This window comes from Ranitomeya imitator, chromosome 1, assembly GCF_032444005.1.
Source record: "Ranitomeya imitator isolate aRanImi1 chromosome 1, aRanImi1.pri, whole genome shotgun sequence".
Classification (NCBI taxonomy): Eukaryota; Metazoa; Chordata; class Amphibia; order Anura; family Dendrobatidae; genus Ranitomeya; species Ranitomeya imitator.
In genome coordinates, this window is record NC_091282.1 from 656,381,164 (window position 1) to 656,407,347 (window position 26,184).

The 26,184-nt window shown below is 42.6% G+C and overlaps 1 protein-coding gene across 1 annotated transcript in view; it reads left to right on the top strand.

The window, feature by feature from the left end:
- The window catches only part of IGSF9 (immunoglobulin superfamily member 9), a 143,991-nt gene that overhangs the window by 116,582 nt on the left and 1,225 nt on the right, over positions 1-26,184 (top strand). The window contains exons 16-20 of the mRNA XM_069728767.1: positions 2,671-2,755; positions 11,295-11,468; positions 18,819-18,864; positions 19,887-21,440; positions 22,951-23,087. Coding sequence (XP_069584868.1) covers positions 2,671-2,755; positions 11,295-11,468; positions 18,819-18,864; positions 19,887-21,440; positions 22,951-23,087 — 1,996 coding nt within the window. The remainder of the gene's footprint in view (positions 1-2,670; positions 2,756-11,294; positions 11,469-18,818; positions 18,865-19,886; positions 21,441-22,950; positions 23,088-26,184) is intronic.

The following is a 26,184-nucleotide window of genomic DNA, read 5'->3' on the forward strand; positions in this document are numbered from 1 at the left end:
TAAGGTCCAGACCCCTCCAGTTAATTCATATCCAAGACCTATAAAATGATTGTCAATTCCAAAGAGGACAAAAAAAAGGCAATTGTTTCCTTCTGTTCCAGTGTCCATACCCAGACACCATTACAAACATCCTGACGCTGGCCATGGCCAAGACTGACCATGCTTCCGCTATGCAGGGATGTCATGCGTAAATACACAGAGGGCTAAAATTAAAAGCTTGGACAGAGTCTCGGACCACCTATGATATTTATTAAAATAAAATGTCTACAATTGAGGAAGTTTTTCCTTTCATCAAATATAATGATAAACCTTTCCATATGGAAACAAACTTAAAGGGATTGTCCCAAATACATTTTAATTGTTAAATCTTGGAATATAATAAACACATAATCACAAATGGGGCATGCTGGAATAATAAATGTTTTGTAAGAGCAGTAAAAGCATATGCCCTAATTTAAAAATGTAACAACAGAAGATAACAACCTTGAATTAATACATAATACAGATAGTCCACCACTTAGTCCTCCATACAGTATAATGGACCCTGCATTGCCCTCCATACAGTATAATAGCCCCACATAATCCTCCATACAGTGTAATAGCTCCACATAGTCCTCCATGCAATATAATGGGCCCTGCATTGCCCTACATAGAGTATAATATACCCACATAGTGCTCCATACAGTGTAATAGCTCCACATAGTCCTCTATACAGTATAATGGGCACTACATTGCCCTCCATTCAGTATAATAGCTCCACATAATCCTCCATACAGTATAATAGCTCCACATAGTCGTCCACACAGTATAATGGGCCCTGCATTGTCCTCCATACAGTATAATAGCCCCACATAGTGTTACATACAGTATGTAAGCTCCACATAGTCCTCTATACAGTATAATGGGCCCTGCATTGTCCTTTATACAGTACTAGATTGTGGCCCGATTCTAACGCATCGGGTATTCTAGAATATGCATGTCCCCGTAGTATATGGACAATGATGATTCCAGAATTCGCGGCAGGCTGTGCCCGTCGCTGATTGGTCAAGGCAACCTTTATGACATCATCGTCACCATGGCAACCATTATGACATCTACGCCGATACTGTGCCAGTCGCTGATTGGTCGAGGCGAATTCGCGGCAGACTGTGCCCTTCGCTGATTGGTCGAGGCAACCTTTATGACATCATCGTCACCATGGCAACCATTATGACATCTACGCCGATACTGTGCCAGTCGCTGATTGGTCGAGGCGAATTCGCGGCAGACTGTGCCCTTCGCTGATTGGTCAAGGCAACCTTTATGACATCGTCACCATGGCAACCATTATGACATCTACGCCGATACTGTGCCAGTCGCTGATCGGTCGAGGCGAATTCGCGGCAGACTGTGCCCTTCGCTGATTGGTCGAGGCAACCTTTATGACATCATCATCGCCATGCTGTGCCCATCGCTGATTGGTCGAAGCCTGGCGGCCTCGACCAATCAGAGACGCGGGATTTCCAGGACAGACAGACAGACAGACAGAAAAACCCTTAGACAATTATATATATATATAGATAATAGCCCCACATAGTGCTATATACAGTATAATAGCTCCACATAGTTCTCTATACAGTATAATGGGCCCTGCATTGCCCTCCATACCGTATAATAGCCCCACAAAATCCTCCATACAGTATAATAGGTCCACATAGCCCTCCATGCAATATAATGGGCCCTGCATTGCCCTACATACAGTATAATAGCCCCACAAAGTGCTCCATACAGTATAATAGCTCCACATAGCCCTCCATGCAATATAATGGGCCCTGCATTGCCCTACATACAGTATAATAGCCCCACAAAGTGCTCCATACAGTATAATAGCTCCACATAGCCCTCCATGCAATATAATGGGCCCTGCATTGCCCTACATACAGTATAATAGCCCCACAAAGTGCTCCATACAGTATAATAGCTCCACATAGCCCTCCATGCAATATAATGGGCCCTGCATTGCCCTACATACAGTATAATAGCCCCACAAAGTGCTCCATACAGTATAATAGCTCCACATAGCCCTCCATGCAATATAATGGGCCCTGCATTGCCCTACATACAGTATAATAGCCCCACAAAGTGCTCCATACAGTCTTCTATACAACATAAGGCCACCACATAAAAAACAACAAATCCTTTCTCTCTCACTGAGCGCTCTAAACCTCTGCACAGTAGGTGTGTTGTAGAGACGTCATCGCGTTCACTGAGTTAAGATGTCAGGCACAAAGTAAGAATAATGACGGAGGGAGCAGATGACTTTCCTCTTTCATCATTGCTTTCAACTGAATCCCAGCGTTTGACATGTGTGTGCTGGAGCCTTTGGTTGAGGAATAGCCCTCTTATCAAGGTCCAGAGAGCTGGTGCACATGGTTTGGGTTCAGAACCATGTCCTGCAAGTTGAGGGCCATTGCGCTAGAAGAAGAAGTATGGCTTTTTTCTGTTGGATTGATATATAATCCATACTAAGTCCCTGTCCATGAGGCCTTTTATTCTAGAGGTCCAGGTGTCAATACTTCTTCAGATAGTTATGTCTACACCAAGCTCACGCCAAACCTTGGTCCCCTTCAATTACTCATCTGACTGAAAAATTCGACCCCAAAGTAAAATACAACTTTCCTTGTTTTCAAGGATGCCATGTACGAGTTCCGTCTGGTGGCGTTTGCTGGAGATTATATCAGCGACCCCAGTAACTCTGTCAATATCTCTACAGCAGGTGAGTGGAGGAAACAGATGAGTCGGTTACTTTGTCTGATCAGAAAGTGGCTACATTAAATATTAATAAAATAAAAAATGCTGACCTCTAATCTAGCATAAATGCCAGACCAAATATTGTGTAATTTTTCATAAAATTTGTAGTTTTTACCACGCTGACACTTTCAAATCTTTGCACTGTGCTAATAGAATTTGCCACCAGATGGCACTACGTTCAAACACAATGAAACCAGATCCATTGATCTACAGGTGATCCTATAAGGAACATGGCATTATAGTTCAGGATCAGGAGTTATACTTTAATCCTTTAAGGAAAGTGGGTTTTGTTTTGGGTTGGGGGTTTTTTCGGCTTGTTAAAGAATTTTTTTTTTTTTAAAATTTTAATTTTCGTAAACTTTTATTTTATTTTTTTACTTTGTACATGGTCAGTTATTTTTATTTACAGTGTCAAGGGAAATGATCAAAATTAAATTTTTAGATTTATTTTTACATTTTGATTTGTTTATAACTTTACCAGTGTATAACATGATAACATTTTTTTTTCCAGTTATTTTTTTATATGCATGATATATACCGTAAATTGTTCCATATGGCTACAACCCGTAGTCTTAGTCATGGACGTAAGTGTTGGCACCCTTGAACTTGTTCCACAAAATGAAGTATTTATTGCAGAAAATTATAGCATTATAGAGTTTTGTTATGCACATGTTTATTTCCTTTGTGTCTATTGGAACAATGCAAAAAAAAAAAAACCCAGAAAAAAACAAATTGGACATAATTTCACACAAAGCCCCAAAAATGGGCCAGGGTTGTCACCCTCAACTTAATATTTGGTTGCACACCCTTTGGAATAAATAACTGCAATCAATCGCTTCCTATAACCATGTACAAGCTTCTTACACCTCTCAGCTGGAATTTTGGAGCACTCTTCTTCTTTTGCAAACTGCTCCCGCTCTCTCATATCTGAAGGCGCCTTCTGTCAGCAGCAATTTTAATATCTCTCCACAGGTGTTCAATGAGCTTTAGATGCAAACTCATTTCTGGCCACTTCAGAACTCTCCAGCCCTTTGTTACCATCCATTTCTGGGTGCTTCTTGAAGTATGTTTGAGGTCATTGTCTTGCTGGAAGACCCATGACCTAGTACACAAACCTAGCTTTCTGTCACTGGGCACTATATTGTGACCCAAAATCCTTTGGTAATCTTCAGATTTCATGATGCCTTGCAGACAGTCAAGGCACCCAGTGCCAGAGGCAGCAAAACAACCCCAAAACATCTTTTGAACCTCCGTCATATTTGACTATAGGTACTGTGTTCTTTTCTTTGTAGGCCTCATTGCGTTTTCGGTAAACAGTAGAAGGATGTGCTTTACCAAAAAGCTCCATCTTAGTCTGATCTGTCCACAGCCCTCTGTCCCAGAAGGATTTTGGCTTACTCACGTCCATTTTGGCAAACTGCAGTCTAGGTTTTTTTTTTTTTTTTATAAATCTGTTTATTAAGTTTCTCAACATAAAACAAAACAATCATATAAAAGTAGTTAATTCAACAGTAACTCCCTTCCCTTGAGCCCACCCATAACCCTCCCACCTAACCACTGTGTGCGCATCTGTAGCTACAAGATTATGGAATTGGTGAATGACCACTTATCCGCTGCAGCAAATACCATTGCGTATTTTCAAATTGGGCTCGTAACCTCTCCCTGATTTCTAGAGGAAGCGAGGGAATAAAAAGAGACCAAGTGTTCAAAAATTTGCTCGATAGCCTCTCCTTATTAGACTGAGCCTCCAACCACTCCATTTTAAACAAAAAATTGACCTTTGTGTGTATAAGAGAGAGCGATGGGGCCATTGGATTCTGCCAATGTTGTAATATGCTTTTTCTGGTGGCCGAGGCCCAGAACACCAAAGTTGCCTTAATGTGTTTAGGCCAATTCTGACCTGCCTCTTCTATGATGTTAAAGATGGCCCATTGCGGCGTAAGTGTGAAGCTGATCCCGCATAACCTCTGTAGCTCAGAGTGTACATTGACCCAAATATCTCAGATCTTGGAGCAGCTCCACAAATGATGGAAAATGTCAGTGTTACGCGCTTTACATTTTGAGCATGAGTACACACCTGAGGGAGACATTCTTGATTGCAAGTAGGGAGTGATATAGGCTCTATGTAGGATTAGAAGGGCCATGTCAGTGTAGCTGCTGTACGAGATAAATTTCCTTTGTGTCATGGTTGCTTCAAGAAAGTCTCCTGCTTGGTGACCTGAAAGATCCCCAGACCACCTTGCGATCCCTGTGGTCAAACCTTCCCATGACCATTTCCTTCTTAATACTGAGTAGATAGAGCTTATTGACGTCGGTTGAGATTTCGTGTTTCTAATAAAGCCGTCTAGACTAGTCCTCGCTCCCTCTGTCCCCCCTATAGGAAGGCATTTTTGAACTAGGCTGCGTGCCTGGAGAAACAAAAAGGGATTGTTGTCAAACGATGAGAATCGGAGCGATGCAGATTCAAAAGAAAATACAGAAAAATTAAGGTCTAGCAGATCTATTGCCAGTCTACATCCCTGAGTCGCCAATTGAGTATAAATTAAAGGAGCTTTACCCCCCAAGAATCTTGGGTTTTTAAAGAATGGTTGAAAAGGGGAAGACCCAGCACTCAGTCCACATAGTCTCCTGCATCGTCTCCAAGTCAACACCGTCTGCCATAGCGTCGGGTATTCCTGCATTTCCGCCGGAATCTCCTCCCCCCTCAAATGTAGCAATGCCGCTAGCGAGATATTGGGGCACATTTGTTGTTCCAAACTCACGTTGGCAAAATGAGAGATACCCCTTATCCAATCTGTGGCGAATCTGAAGTTAGCCGCTAGGTTGTATCTGCCTATGTCTGGAAAATTTACTCCTCCATCTTTTTTTGTCGCCTGCAGTCTAGCAAGGCCAATACGCGTCCTACCTCCCATCCCCCAAATAAATTTCCGAAACTTGGAGTTAAGTAAGCTAAGGTCTGCCTTGGACAACAGAAGGGGCAGGGTCTGAAAGGCATATAACAGTTTAGGGAACACTATCATTTTAATTAAGTGGCATCTGCCTGAAAATGATAGTGTGAAGTGTTTCCATGAGTGGATGAGATTGATTATTGAAGATATTAGTGGTTTATAATTGGCTGTGTATAAATTAGACATTTCTGCTGTCAACCAAATCCCCAGATATTTTATAGACCCATGACTCCAATGAAACGGGAACTCTGGATCATGCAACCTACCAGTTCTAAAAATTGCCAGGGCCTCTGATTTATTATAATTAACTTTAAAACCCGAACACGAACCAAAAACTTTTAGTATTCTCATAATAGCCGGGATTGCACGGGCAGGATTGGCGATAAATAAAAGAATATCATCCGCAAATGCTGAAAGTTTAACAGAGTTTGTTCCCACCCTAACCCCTTCAAAGGACTTTTCATTCTGCAGTGTTTTCAGGAGCGGGTCTAGTGCCAAATTAAATAGCAGAGGGGATAAAGGGCAACCCTGGCGAGTTCCCCGTTGAATTTCGAATGGTTTAGAAAGAATGTTATTCACTGATATCCTAGACATCGGATTTTTATAGATTGTTTTAACTGCTTCACAAAACCAGGGGCCAAAATTACGGATTGCTAGTAGGTCGTATAAGTAGTCCCATACCACTCTATCAAAAGCCTTATCAGCATCCAGGCTTACCACGATTGATTTGGTGTGTTTTTGTGCTCTGCAATAGGATATAGCTCCTATGGCCGTTCTAATATTGTATGTGATAGATTTCCCGTGAACAAATCCTGTTTGTTGTGGTGAGATTAAGTTAGGGATGATCCTTTGAAGTCTGTCAGCCAAAATTTTTGTAAATATCTTAAAGTCGGAGTTAAGTAGGGATATTGGCCTGTATCCTTCCACCTGCATATGGTCTTTGCCCGGCTTTGGCAAAACTATAACTACTGCCTCGTTGAATCGGTCTGGGAGACATCCTCCCCTGACTGCTTCATTGTATAGTTCACAAAGGTGGGGTGCTAAACTAGGTCCCAGTATCTTGTAATGTTCGTTGCTGAACCCGTCTGGGCCCGGTGCCTTGGAAACCTTGAGATTATTGATAACCTGCAAGATTTCCGTAGTGGAAATGGGGGTGTTGATCGCCTCCCTCTCATCCTCAGTTAACGTTGGTGCTAAATGACTTTCGAGGAAGTTTTCTCCTCCTTCTCTCCCCCCAGAATCTATTTTATATAATTCACTGAAAAAAAGTCTAAATTCTTCCACTATTTCTGCGTCATTAGTTATTTGATGTCCGTTGCGGTGTTGTATTTTGTGTATCTTTGCTCTATTCCTGTACGGCTTTGTAAGTGAAGCTAGTACCCTACCTGGTTTGTTGCCCCACTTGTAAAATTTGTGTTTCTGGTAATCCAGGTTTAACATGGCCCTCTCATGCGCCAATGCATCCGCCCCCTCTCTGGCTTCTAAGAACTGTGCTTTTGTTAATGGGTTATTGTTGGATTTAAATGCCTTGTAGGCCTGGGTCAGCGAGATTTGAGCATCTATGGTTCTTTTTGCTAGTTCCTTCTTTTTGTGACTGACATAGGAGATAATCTGACCTCTTATTACTGCTTTCGACGCCATCCAGAATAATTGTGAGTCATCTAAATGAATACGATTATCCTGTTTATAAGCTTCCCAAGACATTTGCAGGTGTTTCTTGAAGTCATCTGATTGATAAAGGTGGGAAGGAAAACGCCACCTCCTCTCCTGAAGTATTGGGGATGTCAGTCTAGATTTAAATGTCACAGGAGCATGATCTGAGATGTGGATGTTGAGGATGTCTGTTTGAATTAGTGTGGGGAGTATTGAGGAGTGTAGTAACCAACAGTCTATCCTTGCGTGGGAATCGTGCACGTGAGAATAATGGGAATAGTCCCTATCTAGAGGGTGCTGCAGTCTCCAAATATCCACCAGATCTAGATGTTTTGATAGTGATTGAATGTTATTTCCTTGTGTTGATCTATGGGTGGCTGTCGAACTAGATCTGTCCATAGAGGCATCAGCCACCTCATTGAAGTCTCCACCCATGACCACCCTGGATGTATCCCACCCCGCCATACCCTCCAGTATTTTGGCTTGGAACTGTGCCTCTGGTGTGTTCGGAGCATATATGTTGATTAGACTATAGTTTATCCCCTCAATTACGATCCTTACTAGAAGAAATCTGCCCTGTGCGTCTTCAAAGGTGTCTATAACCTCGTACTTAATGTCATTGGAGATTAATATAGCCACTCCACGTTGTTTCTTGGAGTACGAAGCCTCTGCGCAAAGTGTGTACTTCCTGCTAAGCAAAGATGGATGGTTGTTTTTTATCCAGTGTGTTTCTTGTAGAAAGATAATATGAAAGTTTTGTTTGTGTAAAAAATTCAAAACCTTTTTCCTCTTAATTGGAGTGTTCAACCCATTTACATTCCATGAACACCAATTTAGCGAACGGTAGTATCTATAACCATATCATGACCAGGCATTAGCCCACACCCAAACGATTAAACAATTGACCAATATGAAAAAGCTCAAAATGAGGTCCCCACCCATCCCAGCGAGTAAGCCTGGGACCTCGATTTGCCGATTCTGATTGGATGCGCACACAGAAGTCCCTCCCCCTCCCCCCCCACCCAAATAAGTTTTATAACTATTATCAGTAAGCACAGCTGCAGAGTGAGTAACCTATAGGACAAAGACATGCCACTCAATGGGCAGAGAAGCAGCATCATAAACCCAACATCACCGATAATGAAGTAATCGTGGTAGGTCTCATCGTTCAAGTAGGGCTGGAGTTAGCAGGTGGATGAATCTCTTTATGAAGAAACTCCAGAGCCCTATCGGGGTCATTGAAGACCCAGTTTTTCCCCGCCGAGTTGAATCGCAGAATTGAGGGGTACTGCAAACTGAAACGAATGTTATTTTCCACGAGAATTTTGCAGGCCGGGTTGAAAGCTTTGCGCTTGGCTGCCACAGTTGCCGAGTAATCCTGGAACAGAAGTAGCTTATGATTGTCATATAACAGAGATCGTTGTTTCCTGTACGCTGATAGGATGCGTGTTTTATCTTGAAAGTCCAGAACTTTGAAGATGACTGGTCTTGGTCTTCCTCCGTCTCCATCCCTGAGAGGTCCCAACCTGTGGGCTCTCTCTATGGCCATTGCACCTGATGGTATTGAAATGCCAAGAGCTTTCGGGAGCCATTCTGAAGTTAATTTAATCAATTCTGATAAGGAGACAGATTCAGGTATACCTATGAGTCTCAGATTATTGCGACGGGATCTGTTCTCAAGGTCATCCACCTTTTCAAGAAGATCTGAAATATCTTTTTCCTTAATGGTCAGTGTGTCCTTGAGAGCCTTGGTGGAATCTTCTAAGTCTGAGATTCTCTGTTCTGCTTCTGTTAAGCGCACTCCATGGGCGTTGACTTGTGACAGAATCAAATCTAAAGAAGACTGGAAAGCCGCCAGGCGGTTATCAATTACAGGCGTCAGCCGGACCAGGATAGCATCTGCTATGGATTGTGTGTTTTCGTTATTGGTCTCAGCTACTTGTGAAGTTGGTGATGCGCCCGCCTGATTACGCGTGGAGCTTCTGCCAGGTTTAGTATTTTTGCCCATGAATTTATCCATAATGAGATGAGATGAGAGTTCGTTATTTTCAATAAAGGAGTCGGTGATGTTTGATGAGTGCCACCTACATCTGGATGCTAGATCGTAGAGTCCTATATATCAATGCTGCCCTCTTTCTCCTCTTCCCTCTTTAGCTGTTCAACAATGTTATGTAGGTTCCGCTTAAACCTAGGTCTTAATCAGCCTGTAACCTGTGTGTAGGGGCAGTCTTAGGTGTATGAATTCAGGACGCTGTGCCCACCAAAATGGCACAGGGCTGACGTGCAGATGTCTGGCACGCTGAGCCGCAACGCTGTGCAAAGGGTACTATGGATCCACTTTAGTCTGTATAATACTCAGCCCACTGCCTGTATGTTGGAACAGACTGTGTTGTTTGAAATAAATGGGCTGCGCTGCTAGGATGGCATAAAATTGGTGTGCTGATGACTGGCACACTGAACCGCAGCGCTGCACAGGCGTGTTATGTGGGGTCCCCTCTAATCCAATTAACAGTCAGCCCGCAGCCTATATGAAGTAGCTGCGCTACCGGGAAGGCACAAAACTGAAGTGCCGATGTCCGACACACCAAGCCTTCACACTGTGCGGCGCTCTGGAGCCCACCACGAGGGGTTGTGTAATGGCGCCGGGCTGGCTCCGCCTCCCGCCTTCACTTCTCCCGCGCCGCTCTTACCGCCTGTTTAGCCGAGAGGAGCCCCCGTTCTCATCGGAGCCGTTCTCCGTCGTGCCGCCTCCGTCCAGAAAGCTAGGAGAGAGCCCGGCGGGTAGGTTGTAATGGTTCCCACGCCGTCTTGTGTTCCCGCTGTGGCAGTCTCACTGCGTGCGGCTTTCTTTCTTCGGCGCTGCTTGCGCCCTGTACCTCCGGGACCGCCGGAGAGCTGGGTCGACTGTTCTGACCCTTGTCCGGACCTTATCCTGGAGCTTGCTTAGCTGATTAGCGGGGGTTTTAGTTTCAATTAGGGCCCGCTGTCCAGGAGCTCATCTAAAAGGCGACCATTACCAGGCTCCGCCTCCCGGAAGTCCAGTCTAGGTTTTTTTTATGTCTCTGTGCACCAGTTGGGTCCTCCTGTCATCGCATTTCATTTCATTCAAATGTCGACGGATAGTTCGCGCTAAACACTGATGCACCCTGAGCCTGCAGGACAGATCAAATTTATTTAGAACATGATTGGGGCTGCTTATCCATCATCCGGACTATCCTGCGTTGAAACCTTTCATCATTGTTCTCAGCCATCACGTCCAGGGAGATTAGCTGCAGTGCCATGGGTTGTAAACTTCTTAATTAGATTGCGCACCGTGAACAAAGAAACATCAAGATCTCTGGAGATGGACTTGCATCCTTGAGATTGTTGATATCTTTCAACAATTTTGGTTCTCAAATCCTCAGACAGTTCTCTTCTCCTCTTTCTGTTCTCCATGCTAGGTGTGCACACACAGACACACAATGCAAAGATTGAGTCAACTTCTCCCCTTTATCTGATTTCAGGTTTGACTTTCATATTTCCCACACCTGTTACTTGCCATAGGTGAGTTTGAATGAGCATCACATGCTTGAAACAAAGTTGTTTACCCACAATGTTGGAAAGGTGCCAACAATTTTGTCCTGCCCATGTTTTGGGTTTTGTGTGAAATTACATCCAATTTGCCTTTTTTTTTTTTTTTTTTTTTGTGTTGTCCAATACACACTAAAGAAACAAACGTGTATAACAAAACATGTGTAATTGCAGTTATTTTGTGAGATAAATACTTTATTTTCTGGAACAATTTCAAGGATACCAACACTTTCGGCCATGAGTGTACCTCCTATTTTGGCCCGCGATATCCATCGTTCTTCCTGTGTGGAGCTGGACTTGGCCACTAATGACTTGTACCGCACTGTTACACAGGAATGAAAGTATACCCCTCGCAGACAGAGAATCCCGAAGTCCAGCAGAAGTCCCTGATGGCCGGAGTAGTTGGGGGTGTCTGTTTCCTTACCCTGGCAATTATCCTTAGCACCATTGTGGCCTGTTGGATGAACCGGCGACGAGCCAGGCGAAGACGCAAACGGAGGCAGCAAGGTAAGACCGGGAAAGAGACTAGCTAGAAGCAGGACATCCACAACAATGGAAGTGCATTGCATTACATGCCCATGTACAGCCATGTGCCCGGAAGAGAGAGGTAGAGAACAAAGCAACAAGGATGTCCAGAAGACTTCACAGCCAACATTAGGGAGAATCTATTGCAGAGAGCCCACAAGTTGCATAATTTTGGGCAGATTAAAACTTGCAGTGTGGGGTTAGTGACGATTCCTTAAACCGGCTGACAGACTACCTTTACTGACTCCAAGTTGGTTATGGACTAGCCAAGATGTTATTTCCATAGATGGCTAAATAAGTCTAGTTAATTGGTGTAAAATAAGCCATTTTTGGGAGAGTCCTACTTATTTAAATACAGACTCGGACATGCCTAGGTAGCTCAAAATGTTATGTATGTTTATGCGGAAAACTAAAAAAGAATATATTCCTGGCCAAAAATAAACCAAAACAAAAGGTCAGTAGCCTGCTCATCTGCTCTGATGATTATTTCCAAGTGATGCGTTTTGTGCCCCCAAGTTTTCTACAATCAGTACAAGAATGGAAACATTGCAATGTTGTTATTATTTTGAAGATGTGATTAACCCCTTTACCACCTTTGATGTGTCCATACGTCCCTGTGGCCTGGTACTTACTGAGCTGTGACCAGGCGATTTTGCGCGTACAAATGCTGTGCGAGCGCGATAGCCGTCGAGTGCCAGTTGATTGTGACAGCTGACACCCAGCACTCAGCTGAGTGCTAGGAGCAGTCCCGCACCACTCCTGGCACTTTAACCCTTTCGGGAGCAGGCAGAGGGAAGAAAACACCTCTGCCCTTGGATCGGAGAGCCTGCGACGTCATTGCGGGGTCCCGATCGTTGCCATGGGGACCTGATGTCTTCATGAGGACATCTGGGTCACCAGGCACTAGGAAGTTAGTTAGATCATGCGTAGTGCATGAACTAACTTGTATCTGCAGGGCTGACAGGCGATAATGTATACACATATTTGGTATCGCTGCGTCCGTAATGATCCAACCTATAAAACTGTCCCACTAGTCAACCCCTTTAGTGTACACCGCAAAAAATTGATGCTTTATCATCATACTGTTGAATAAAAAGTGCAATAAACAAGACTCATACAGCTCCATCTGCGGGAAAATAAAAAAGTTTTAGCTCTCAGAATAAAGGGATGCAAAAATAAATATTTTTTCTATAAAATACCATATTTTTCAGGCTATAAGACACACTTTTTCCTCCAAAAATGTGAAGGAAAATGGACAGTTTGTGTGTGCCCGCTACTTAAGGCAATGAATATTCACTGCTCTCCAATCCCATAGGCATGGAATCCAGTGAATATTCATTCCCTTTAGTAGTGGGCACACGAGAATGCCCGGCAGTTTCAGCAAACCTACGGCTGCGGCTTCACTGTGCCCGCTATTAAAGAGCAATGAATATTCACTGTTCTCCATTCCTATAGTCCCGGCGTGGGGAGCCATGAGTATTTCGGTAGCTGTTCTCGGCTTGTAAGCAGCGCATGACGTCCCTGCTATGTGCTGCTTACAAGCATAAAGCAGCTGCTGACATTTGAACAAGACGCTGCGAGAGAGCGCAGGAAGGTAAACATAATGCTTTATGTTTTTTGGTTTTTTTTAATGTTTTTCTGATGGAGCCATGCATTCCAGGATAAGGATGGGGTCTTGCATAAAAGGATGGAGATGGGGGCCCTGCTTACCAGGATAGGGATGAGGGGGTCATGAATACCAGGATAGGGATGAGGGGACCATGCATACCAGGATGGGGATGAGGGGACCATGCATGCCAGGATAGGAATGAATGGCCATGCATACAAGGATGAGGAGACCATGCATACCAGGGTAGGGATGAGGGGGCCATGCATACAAGGATGGGGATGAGGGGACCATGCATACCAGGATGGGGATGAGGGGGTCATGCATACCAGGATAGTGATTAGGAGGCCATGTATATCATGATGGGGATGAGGGCCATGCATACCAGGATAGAGATGAGGGGGCCATGCATACCAGGATGGGGATGAGGGGGCCATGCATACCAGGATGAGGATGACGGGGCCATGAACACCAGGATGGGGATGAGGGGACCATATATACAGGATGGGGATGAGGGGGCTATGCATACCAGGATAAGGATGAGGAGGCCATGCATGGCAGGATAGGAATGAATGGCCATGCATATTAGGATGAGGGGACCATGCATACCAGGGTAGGGATGAGGGGGCCATGCATTCAAGGATGGGGATGAGGGGACCATGCATACCAGGATGGGGATGATGAGACCATATATAACAGAATAGGGGATTAGTACAGAATTGAACACATTTTTTTTCTTCAATTTTTTTTCTCATTTCCTCATCTAAAACTTAGGTGTATATTACGGTCCAGTGTGTCTTATAATCACGGTCCAGTGTGTCTTATAATCCGAAAAATACAGTAGTTTTTATTATGTAAAAGTGCCAAATCATAAAACGATATAAATGGGGTATTGCTGTAATTCTTCTGACCCGAAGAATAAAGCTGTCTTATCAATTTTACCACACACGGAACAACACAAAAAAACAACATAATTCCTGAATTGCTGGTCTTTCTTCATTCTGCATCCGAAAAATCAGAATTGAAAGCAATCAAAAAATGTCAGGTGCCCGAAAATGGTACCAATAAAAACGTCAACTCGTCCCGCAAAAAACAAGCCATCACATGATTCTGTTGGCCGAAGTGTGGAAAAATTATTGCTCCCAAAATATGACGATTAAAAAACTAGTTTTGCAATAAAAAGCGTCTTTTAGTGTGTGACAGCAGTCGCCAAACGTAAAAACCCAGTATAAATCTGGTATCGCTGTAATCACACAGCCCCGAAGAATAAAGTCATCTAATCGCTTATATTGCCCAAGGAATGGCGTAAAAAAATTAATACCAATTCTTCATCTGCTGTTGATTTGGTCATTGTGCCTCCCAAAAATCGCAGTAAGGCTTGGCGCACATTTATCCTCTCACGCTATCCTGAGCGCTTACTCTGGGGTGTCTGTAAATATCCATCTTTTTAGGCGTGCATAAAAGTGCAGTCAGTCACAGTTTTGTGCACTTCTGAAAAGGACACCACTGAACAGAGGCCAGACACAGTCCAGAGTAACTTTGGTGCCTCATTATAGTGAATGGATCTCTAGGGGGGTTTCATCTGAATCATGTCACTCGAAGATTTAGATGGAAACTGCAATGTAAGTGTTCAGGGTAGAGAGCAGGATAAGTGTGATCCCAACCGTTATGTAAAATGTTCCCAATAAAAGCTTCAACTCAATCCACAAAAAAAAAAAAGCAAGTCCCCACTCAGGCCCGTCATCTGTTAACGGAAATATTGGGGACTTTCACATACTGGTTGTACAATTCTGTGCTCCCAAATCCAAATGTCCCCTCCCTTCCGAGCCCCAGTGTGCCTAAACCACATATAGCATCCACATGCTTAGCATTTCTGTAGTGATGGCAGCCTACCTAATTTATGGGTGTGTGTCTCCAGAAGCATCAGCTGGGCATAACGTAGTGATTACTACAACGGCAGTTTGCAATGTTCACTTGGCAACATACACTGCTTTCTGGAAAAAAAAAACACAGAGTCAAAATCGTCACTGCAAATGTAGATAAATTCACAAAGGGGTATAATTTCCAAAATGGGGTCACTTGAGGGGGGATTCTGTTCTTCTAGCAATTAAGGGCTCTGTATATGTAAAAGAAGAAAATGTCCAGCTTCACCGAATCCGTGAAAAAAAGTTTTCTGTATTCACAAACTTAAACATGGAGGATACAGACTTCAGCACAAACCATATGGGTTAGAATCTCAACGCGTTTCTGGAGACTAAGCTCCCTTGGTCAGGATTAAAGGAGCTCAGTCTCCAGAAATGCGTTTAGATTCTTACCCATATGGTTTGTGCTGAAGTCTGTATCCTCCATGTTTAAGTTTGTGAATAAAGAAAACTTTTTTTCACGGATTCGGTGAAGCTGGACATTTTCTTCTCCTGGATTCTACACGCCTGGACAAAGCGGGTCCGTGCTCCCGAAACTCAGCTTATGCATCACGGATGAGCTGGTTTATATTCCTTCTCTTCAAAGGCTCTGTATATGTACATGAGTCCGCAAACTATTCTAGGAAAATCTGCACTCCACGAGGCAAATAGCGCTCTGTCCCTTTTGAGTCTAGCCGTATAGCTAAGTAGTACTGTACAGTGACATATGAGGTATTGCCACATTCAGTAGAAATTATTGGACAAATTATGGTGTCATTTTTAAACACTTCTTGTGTGAAAATGTAAAATCTGGGGCTAAAACTAAATTTTGGTGGTAAAAATGTAATTATTTTTTCTTCACTGCACAATGGTATAAAATTTTGTGACACACCCATGGTGTCAATATGATCACTGTACCCCTAGAATAATTTGTTGAGAGGTGTAGTTTGTAAAATGGGGTCACTTATGAGGGTTTTTAATGTGCTGGTACCCCAGGGGCTCTCCCATTGGGTCATGGCACCTGCATTTACATAACAGTGAAATCTGCACTATAACATGGCGCTCCTTCCCTTCTGAGCTTTGCACTGTTCCTGACAAGTATTTCCCAATTATATGTGGAGTATTGGAGCATTCAGGAAAAAATGAACCTGTTGTAAAAATTTCTCCTATTAGCCCTTAGAAAAATTAAAAACTTGGGGCTAAAACAACATTTTACTGATAAAAATGTAATTTATTCTTTCTTCACCACTCAATGATATACAATTCTGTGAGGAACGTGTAGTGTTAATATGATCACTGCACCTAGATGAATTAATTGGGGAGTGTAGTTTATAAAATGAGTGAACATATGGGGGGCTAATATAACATAATAATAATAATAATAATAATAATAATAATAAAAATTGGGAGCAAAATAACATTTTTGTGGGGAATATGGGTTTTTTTTTTTTTAATTTTTCATGGCTCAACTTTATAAATTTCTGTGAAGCACCTGGGGTTTCTAGGTGCACACCACCCATCTAGATAAGTTCCACTGTTTAGGCACATCAGTGGCTCTCCAAACAAGACATGGTGTTCACTTATTGTTCCAGAAAATTTTGCATTCTGAAATTCAAGTAGTGTGCCTTCCCTTCCAAGCTCTGCCATGCGCCAAAACAGTGCTTTTCCCCCACATATTGGGTATCTGCATGCTCAGGAGAAATTGCACAAAACATTTTGGGGTCCATTTTCTCCTGTTACCCTTGCAAAAATAAAAAAAAATAAATTGTGAAAAAAGTGAAATGTTCATTTTTTTCCCCCCACATTTCAAAAATTCCTGTGACGCATCTGAAGAATTAATGAACTTCTTGAATGTGGTTTTGAGCACCTTGATGGAAGCAGTTTTAGAATGGTGTAATGTCTGGGTATTTTCTGTCATATAGACCCCTCAAAGTCACTTGTGATTTGGTCCCTAAGAAATAGTTTTGTTAATTTTGTTGGAAAAATTAGAAATCGCTGGCCAAGTTTTAACCCTTATAACAACAAAAAAAGTTGTGCTGATGTAACGTATAGACATTTGAGAAATGTTATTTATTAACTATTTTGTATGATATGACTCTCTGATTTAAGGGTATAAGAATTCAAAGTTTGAAAATTGCTAAATTTTCCTAATTTTCACCAAATTTCCATTTTTTTCACAAGTAAACGCAAGTCATATCGAAGAAATGTTACCACTATCATGAAGTACAATATGTCATGAAAAGGCAGTCTCAGAATCAGTGGGATCTGTTGAAGCGTTCCAGAGTTATTACCTCATAAAGTGACAATAGTCAGAACTGTAAAAATTGATCTGGTCATTAATATGCAAACCACCTTGGGGGGTTATGAGTGAGCAAAATTACTCGTTTTTAAGTCTCTAGTCAGGTTTACTCGTAGGTTTGACAATAAAGATACAAGTAGCTAGATTATCTTCTCATGTCTTTCTGAAGGCGTTGTTGCTATTTCAGGCTGATTACAGCCCAAAATCATAATTTGGACTAAGTTTCAAATATTTAGTTTTTTTCAGATATGTAAGGTATCTTATTGTTTTCGTAACGAATAAACAACACTTTTGTTTAGACTAAAGGCTCCACTCGAATCATTCCATTACTCCATAACCGCAAGACACTGCATGACTACGGTGCTTCCAGTGATGTATTTGTCTATCATTCATCAGCTCCATCTAAACATTGTGCAATTTTTCTTTTGGATTTGATTATGCCCCCCAGCCTGTTTGGGGTCCATTTTTCTTTATTGTGTACATTATGTAGCCCTTACCTTTCTGTTTACCCTGCATGTCCCTCCTGTCATACTACTAAACATGTTGGAACATTCATATCAGTAGATCTGGAGCATAGAGGACCAATTATAAGACCATTATATTGGACTGTGACCTAAAACCTTTATATCAAAGAATTTTGTGATTGCTTCTATGGTTTTAAAATGTCTATTATGTCTACCATAGGCCCCATCTCCTATTGGTAGTATGCTAGAAACCAAGTCATGGTCTTAGACTTCCAAATCAGCTGACTATATGTGTGTCATATGGTTAGCACGGTTCTTCTACAATGTAGCTTAGACATTTACTTAACGTGACACTCTGCTCTGGTACTTAAGAGTGACTACACATTTGTCACTTATAGTCACTTTATCTTGTGCACTCTGTACCTTCTGAGGCTGGCATTCTGGTTCTCCTACATCAATATGGCAAGAAAAGTCTGAAATGTGTTTTCCTGGTGCTGTGGTGGCACATTTCAAACTTACCACTGAACTATAGGCCCTTAGGCCGCCATCTTAATGCAGGAGGCAAAGGAAGGTCCCCGCAATGGTAGATAAATGAGAACATGAGGTAGGGTGACTATAGATGATAACTGTAAATTAATAAACATATATACATAGTCACTGATGTACGAAAATTAGCACAGACTTGTAGTGGCGGTGTTGTTTTCTGCCACCGGGGAGAAAAATTTAAATCTGGTGGGCAACACGTCTACTTTTTTCTGAGCTAATTTTTCAAACCCTAAGCCCAATTGTAATGTTTTTTTGGGGGGTACCAAGGCATTCAGTAAAATGCCAATTAGGAATTGTCCTTTCTGGCTGGTAAACTAGTTGAGTGGTTTATATGCAATACAGAGTTTAATTCTGAGCTTTTTAAGACGCCTTGACTTGGGTTAGATCCACGTGTTGGGATTAAGTTCTTTGGATGGCATTAGATACAGGAAGATAAGTAGGTCACTAGATGTACAGGTCACATTGGCTCGAGTTCTACTCCTCATTGATCCCTGTTGTGTTCTCATAACCTTCCAGATGCACCAATGGTCTTCTCCCAACCCAAGAAAGCTTCTCCTTCACAGTAAGTGTCTTCATGCTCATACGTCACTTCCCGTTCACTCATTTCATGCTGCCTGTCTGTTGCTTTGATCATTGCTGTATTTATTTATTTTTTTGCTTTACGTCTTTATGCTCCAATCACAGATCAACAACTGGTAGATCCTGCTCGATGGTGGTTGCAAGTCTAAATTTAATGGTGTTGTGTCCTCATGATCAAGCATCTCCTTTACAGTCGCACAGACTATAGTGTTGACCTGTAGTAGGGTCAAGGTGACTTTGAGGCCCTCAATGAAAAGGTTTATCTGGCTTAAAGGGGTGTCCCAGACTTGAACTAAATTTCTGCAGTCAATCTATGTTACTGCAAACTGGTGAATCCTCAGTGTTCATTATGAGCACTGACAGTATTTCCCTCAATTACCAGATTAAGCAGACTGTCACGTGCCAGCTAGATTCCCATCCACTTCTCACAGTAGAACATTGAAAGAAGCAGATGACAATCTAGATGGAAAATGACACATGCTCGATTTAGAAATTGAGGGGGAATCCTAACAATGTGTGTAATTCCCCAATCTGCAGTCACAAAAATAGCCTGCAGAAATTTAGCTTGAGCCTGAAAACCCCCCTCAATTTACGAAAGAACAATTTCAGCAGAAAAAAATTGTCCCATAAGTGATTAGTCGGACATCTTTTCTTACAGTATGGTGAGTTAATCCACAGCAACTATGTATACTATTACCATTTTTCTGATGGTTGCTATAGGTTAACTCTGGTTTTGTCATCCATTTTAACATTAAAGACTTCCAATTCTTTTCTACCTGAATTGGTACTTAAATTTATCAAAAATCCCTGGCATCCTCAACGAAGAAATTCCACTCTGAAACCATCATTATGACAGTTTTATACCTACTTTTTTTTTAAACTATGAACCCATTAGTCATCATTAGCTGTAATGTGCCTTTAGTGACATTTTCACCCTCTTCTTTCTTTTTTTGTCCGCTTTTTACAATTTTTGTTCAATTTCATTTTGGTTCTTTTATTTCTTAGAAATACTAATGGTTCTAACAGCCCCGACAGTCTCGTGAGGCTCAAGTTTCAAGTGTCACCGTACGAAAGCTTCCGCAAGTCTCTCCAGTTGGGCGAGCAGACTGTGAATAATCTTGGCGCAAGCCATGGGAGCAGCACAAGCGGCAAATACACCATTTACGAGAGTCATGTTGGAGAGTGTGTTCCTTTGGAGAGGATAAGCCGAGGACCCGATGGGCGTTTTGTGGTGGAAACTGACACTCAGCCAAACAGAGGGAGCATCCGAGGCTTTCCTTATGTCACGGAGACTGATCTGTATCCAGAGTTCAATGCCAGGGACTCATCTGACCTGAGTCAATGCTCACAGGCCAAAACTTATTTGCAGGTTTGCCAACTACCTGAGCGACCTCCAGAGTGCTGGAGGGATGAAGTGCAGTTGAGACCAAAAGCTACAGGTCAAGCTCGTAAGGAAGCAAGAGATTCTGGCTACCGTCAAGGGAGATACTTTGGTTGTAGCAGCAGCCCTTTGGATGAAGGAAAACCCTTTCGAATTCCAGACATCAGTCCTGTGACTTCTTCAGTGACCCTTCCATACAGTCAAGTTGAAGAGGCCCGATGTGGGGAATCTACTCAAATAGAAAGCGAATTGGAAAGAACTGTTTCTACCCTTCGAGAATCAGAGACTGACTGTTTCTCGTCATTGAGCACAGTAATTAGGGCACCTTCTTTACTATTACAGAAACCCTTGGGACTCAGTGACCAAACAAATCAACTGACACATAGCTTGTCCACGCAAAGTGGGATTCTGCAATACTTGAGTTTACCTTTCTTCAAGGAGATGAGCGTGGATGGAGACTGGCCTGTAGAAGACTTGACTCAGACCGTAACATCGGAGGAAAGCTCTTCAGAGACTGATAATAAAGACTCTTCTAATAATGCACAGTTGGATGATAGGACATTAATGGACGTTGATGGCACAAGTGGGGTTCGGAAAGAAGAATCTCCGTGTGCCCCCCACCAATTGTTGTCTCTTGATTACTTGAGCTGCAAACAAGAGCAATCTATGCCTGTTAAGTCTTTTCTGAAACCACCAGAGCCTAATTTAGGACCGGCAAAAGCAATCTTACCTGGTAGTCTCATGTGGACTCAGCCACCAGAACATGCTGAACGTTTAAAGGTAGGGCAAAGAGCACATTGGGACCATGGAAATACCCACCTGGATAGTAGATTTGGCCATCATAATCCTTCTCATTTTGAATTTCCTTTAAAAGACCATCCACTCTCAGTGTTCACAGACTTCCATGCTTTGGAAAAGCAAAGACCGCCAATAGACAGATCCCTTTTTTTGCACGGCTCGGAGAAGGTGATGCGAAGCAGTCTCACCAGTCAGAGCAGTGGCAGAGGGAGTGTTTCATTCCTCAGACCCCCATCTTTGGCACAGTCTGTGGGGGGCAGCTACCTCAACTCACCATTAGGTGAAACATCTAGTTGGTATAGTGGAGGAGGCTCCCAGGGCTCCAGTGCTGAGGACTATAGACACAGAAAGGACTCTTTGTTGGCCACTGTATGCAACAGGTATGTTAAGTCGTGATGGTAGTTCTCAGTTATTTTAATGATTGTACTGGTGACCAAGATAATCTGATACTCCAGTATTGTTATTTAAGACCACATTCTGCTAGAAATGTATAGAATTGCAAAAGTTGGATCATACGGTATGTTATTACAATCATAAGTGAGATTAAGTTTAATTGTGCAATCTATTGAAGTTGCTTAAAACATCCAAGGCAGGATAGTCCCATATGGAACTCAATGGACGATGGTCATTTCGTGCACAATGTGCTTCCACGGATCCTGAGGGAGGAAGGAAATGACGAGGTCCATATACCTGACACAGGTGGAGGACCTCCCCCTTCCCTGACATCACCTCAGTGTGGGAGAAACGAGGCTCTTTAGCCTATTGAATAGACATACAACACACAGGTAAAAAGAGCAAATCCAAGAAAGAGAAATTATGAACAATACAATATACATTATAATAACTACAAGAACACTTAGACATATCGATTTTATCATTAAAACCAGTTGTACCCTGCGCCCGTGTACGCATGATCCATCTCGCTTCCCTTCTGAGTAATAGTCTATGAAGATCTTCTCCCTGGACAGGTGACACTACTCTCTCCAACCCATGCCTTTCCCTCATGTGGTTTATCAGTCTCAGGGCACCCTTAACCGATTGTATTGAATTAAAATGCTCGCAGAATCTGACAAGAAGTGGTCTAATTGTCTTGCCGATGTAAAAAAATTTCCATGGGCAAAATATGACATACACTGTATAACAAGTTCTACAAGAAATGAAATCACGGTCCTGGTGCAATATGGCTCCTATTTGAATGGACCGTGCAGTGAGATGAAAAGGGCAAAACGAACAATGTCCGCATTTAATGTTTCCCCTCGGTACACTAGTTCTCAACCAATTGCTCGAATCATTCTTGATGCGGTTATATACCAAAATGTCTTTTAAATTGGTTGTTTGCCTGCATGAAATTATCGGGCCTCGTGCCACACTGTCAGATAGCTCGCCTGCGTACAACCAATTTAAAAGACATTTTGGTACAGTTTTTTTTACATTGGCAAGACAGTGTAAAAAATGTGAGGGAAACAGTGTGTGCCAACCTTGTGAAGACTTACAGAAAATGTTTGACCTCTGTCATTGCCAACAAAGGATATATTACAAAGTATGGAGATGAACTTTTGTTAATGACCAAATACTTATTTTCCACCATAATTTGCAAAATACATCTTGCCAAATCAGACGAGGTAATTTTCTGGATTTGTTTTCTCATTTGGACTCTCATCGTTGTGGTCTAGCTATGATGTCAATTACAGAACTCTCATCTTTTTAAGTGGGAGAACTTGCACAATTGGTGGCTGACTAAATACTTTTCTCCCCACTGTACATATGTATGTATGTTTGTATAATAATTATATATAACAAATATTGGGCATCCCAAATTGAAGAAAAATCAGTATATATACATTTTTCTTCAAGCTAATCCTAGTAAACAAGTGCTTGTGTTCTGTACAGGAGGAATACATCTGTGGATGAGAACTATGAGTGGGACTCAGAGTTTACCCTTGAAGTTGATCTTATGGATGCTCTCCAAGTCTATCGTAGCGGTAACAGTGGCCAAACCATCTCTGCAGGAAAGGTAGAAAGACAAAGTGAGTGAATCATTATCTATATTACTATCGATATGATCTGCAGAACATGTTATAATAGATGTGCCTTTAAGCATTGCTTAGAAAATGCATTGTTTCTGGTCATGCCAAATAAATAAGATTTTTCCATTCGCTTGCTTGCAGTCTGCGGAGTAACCAGTCCATGTGACAGTATTAAGTCCTGTCAAACTGAATTAACATGATATGACCTTCTGAACACTTGCAAGCACGGAGTCATGCGGGTTTTCATAGAACATTGGTCAACTAGAGAGATAATAATAATAATAATTTTATTTATATAGGGCCAACATATTCCGCAGCGCTTTACAAATTATAGAGGGGACTTGTACAGACAATAGACATTACAGCATAACAGAAATACAGTTCAAAACAGATACCAGGAGGAGTGAGGGCCCTGCTCGCAAGCTTACAAACTATGAGGAAAAGGGGAGACACGAGAGGTGGATGGTAACAATTGCTTTAGTTATTCGGACCGGCCATAGTGTAAGGCTCAGGTGTTCATGTAAAGCTGCATGAACCAGTTAACTGCCTAAGTATGTAGCAGTACAGACACAGTGGGCTATTAACTGCATAAAGTGTATGAGAACATGATACGAGGAACCTGATTGTTTTTTTTTTTTTTGAATGGGCCACACAGGAATAGTTAGGTTAATGCGTTGATGTGGTAGGCCAATCTGAACAAATGAGTTTTTAGGGCACGCTTAAAACTGAGGGGATTGGGGATTAATCATAGTAACCTAGGTAGTGCATTCCAAAGAATCGGCGCAGCATGTGTAAAGTCTTGGAGACGGGAGTGGGAGGTTCTGATTTTTGAGGATGCTAACCTGAGGTCATTAGCAGAGCGGAGGGCACGGGTAGGGTGGTAGACTGAGACCAGAGGGGAGATGTAGGGTGGTGCTGAGCCATGGAGCGCTTTGTGGATGAGGGTAGTAGTTTTGTACTGGATTCTTGAGTGGATGGGTAACCAGTGTAATGACTGGCACAAGGTAGAGGCATCGGTGTAACGGTTGGTGAGGAATATGATCCTGGCTGCAGCATTCAGGACAGATTGGAGAGGGGAGAGTTTGGAAAGATAGAGGCCGATTAGTAGAGAGTTACAATAGTCCAGACGAGAATGAATAAGTGAAACAGTAAGAGTTTTTGCAGAGTCGAAAATAAGAAAAGGGCGAATTCTAGAAATGTTTTTGAGATGCAGATAAGAAGAGCGAGCCAGTGATCGGATGTGGGGGGTAAATGAAAGCTCGGAATCAAGTATGACCCCAAGGCAGCAGGCATGTTGCTTGGGAGTAATGGTGGAACCGCACACGGAGATGGCAATGTCAGGCAAAGGTAGGTTAATAGAGGGAGAAAACACGAGGAGTTCAGTTTGTAACAGGTTCAGTTTCAGATAGAGGGAGGACATGATGTTAGAGACAGCGGTAAGACAATCACTGGTGTTTTCTAAAAAGATCTCATAACCCTCCCGCTCCATACAGGGACAAAACAGAAGGAATCTATAGTCAGAAGTCTTAAGGCACGTCACACATAGCGACGCTGCAGCGATACCGACAACGATCCGGATCGCTGCAGCGTCGCTGTTTGGTCGCTGGAGAGCTGTCACACAGACAGCTCTCCAGCGACCAACGATGCCGGTAACCAGGGTAAACATTGGGTAACTAAGCGCAGGGCCGTGCTTAGTAACCCGATGTTTACCCTGGTTACCATCCTAAAAAGTAAAAAAACAAACGCTACATACTTACCTACCGCTGTCTGTCCTCGGCGCTCTGCTTTTCTGGTCTGGCTGTGAGCGCCGGGCAGCCAGAAAGCAGAGCGGTGACGTCACCGCTCTGCTTTCCGGCTGACCGACGCTCACAGCCAGTGCAGGAGGAGAGCAGAGCACAGCGCTGGAGGACAGACGGCTGTAGGTAAGTATGTAGTGTTTGTTTTTTTACCTTTAGGATGGTAACCAGGGTAAACATCGGGTTACTAAGCGCGGCCCTGCGCTTAGTTACCCGATGTTTACCCTGGTTACCAGCAAAGACATCGCTGAATCGGTGTCACACACGCCGATCCAGCGATGTCTACGGGGAGTCCAGCGACGAAACAAAGTTCTGGACTTTCTTCCCCGACCAGCGATCTCCCAGCAGGGGCCTGATCGCTGCTGCCTGTCACACTGGACGATATCGCTAGCGAGGACGCTGCAACGTCACGGATCGCTAGCGATATCGTCTAGTGTGACAGTACCTTTAGGCTCTCCCATGGTTGTTGGGATTGCCAGGATATCCTAATGGGAGGTCCTGCCTCTTCCCACAAAAGAAAAATATATATTTTGGTTGTAGCTGAGAGTTTAGTCTAAAGGTCACAGATCAACATGAATCTAAACTTCACTAAGCTGATTGATGACCGCTTCAAAGTTCAGCTCAACTTTGATGTGGTTTGCGTTCATAAAGCCACACAGAGACGTTCAGAAAATGACAGGTAAGCCATTTTTCTCAGCAGCACTAATCCTGTGTACACAGAACAATGTGCTGCCTTGAACGATGTTGCAAATCAAAAGATAATCTCAACCAACAAACGAACATTTTGCTCGTTCATTTTACTCTTGCTTATCGTGAGCCAGTCATGAACACAAGGAACTTGTAAAAAAAATATCATTATTTGACTTTTAAAGATATTCAATTGGAAAAATGATGCATTGCATGGAAATAAAAAAACAAACAAAACATGGATGTCTTAAAGATCTGTGGCTTAGACAATATCTCAAAAGGGTTTTACAAGAAAAACATGAGTCTGTGTGTAATTACAGTAATCGCTCCTTGGGGATATGGAGCCTCCCTTGCCAAAGAGAAAGCTGCTTAGAAATTTTCCATCTCCTCATATTCTCGGTGACAAGCTTATTGTCCATTGAATTTATCTATATTTCTATTGCTTGATCATGGTATGATGAGATGAGACAAAATGTACAAATAGGGGCATGACTCGACAGGGCTCAAATGTTACACATAATACAGTCAACATATTCACTTGCATTGGTCTCTCAACCGGTGGATTTTACAATAAATAAGAATGATATTACTTGTTTATGTTCCTGAAAAATACC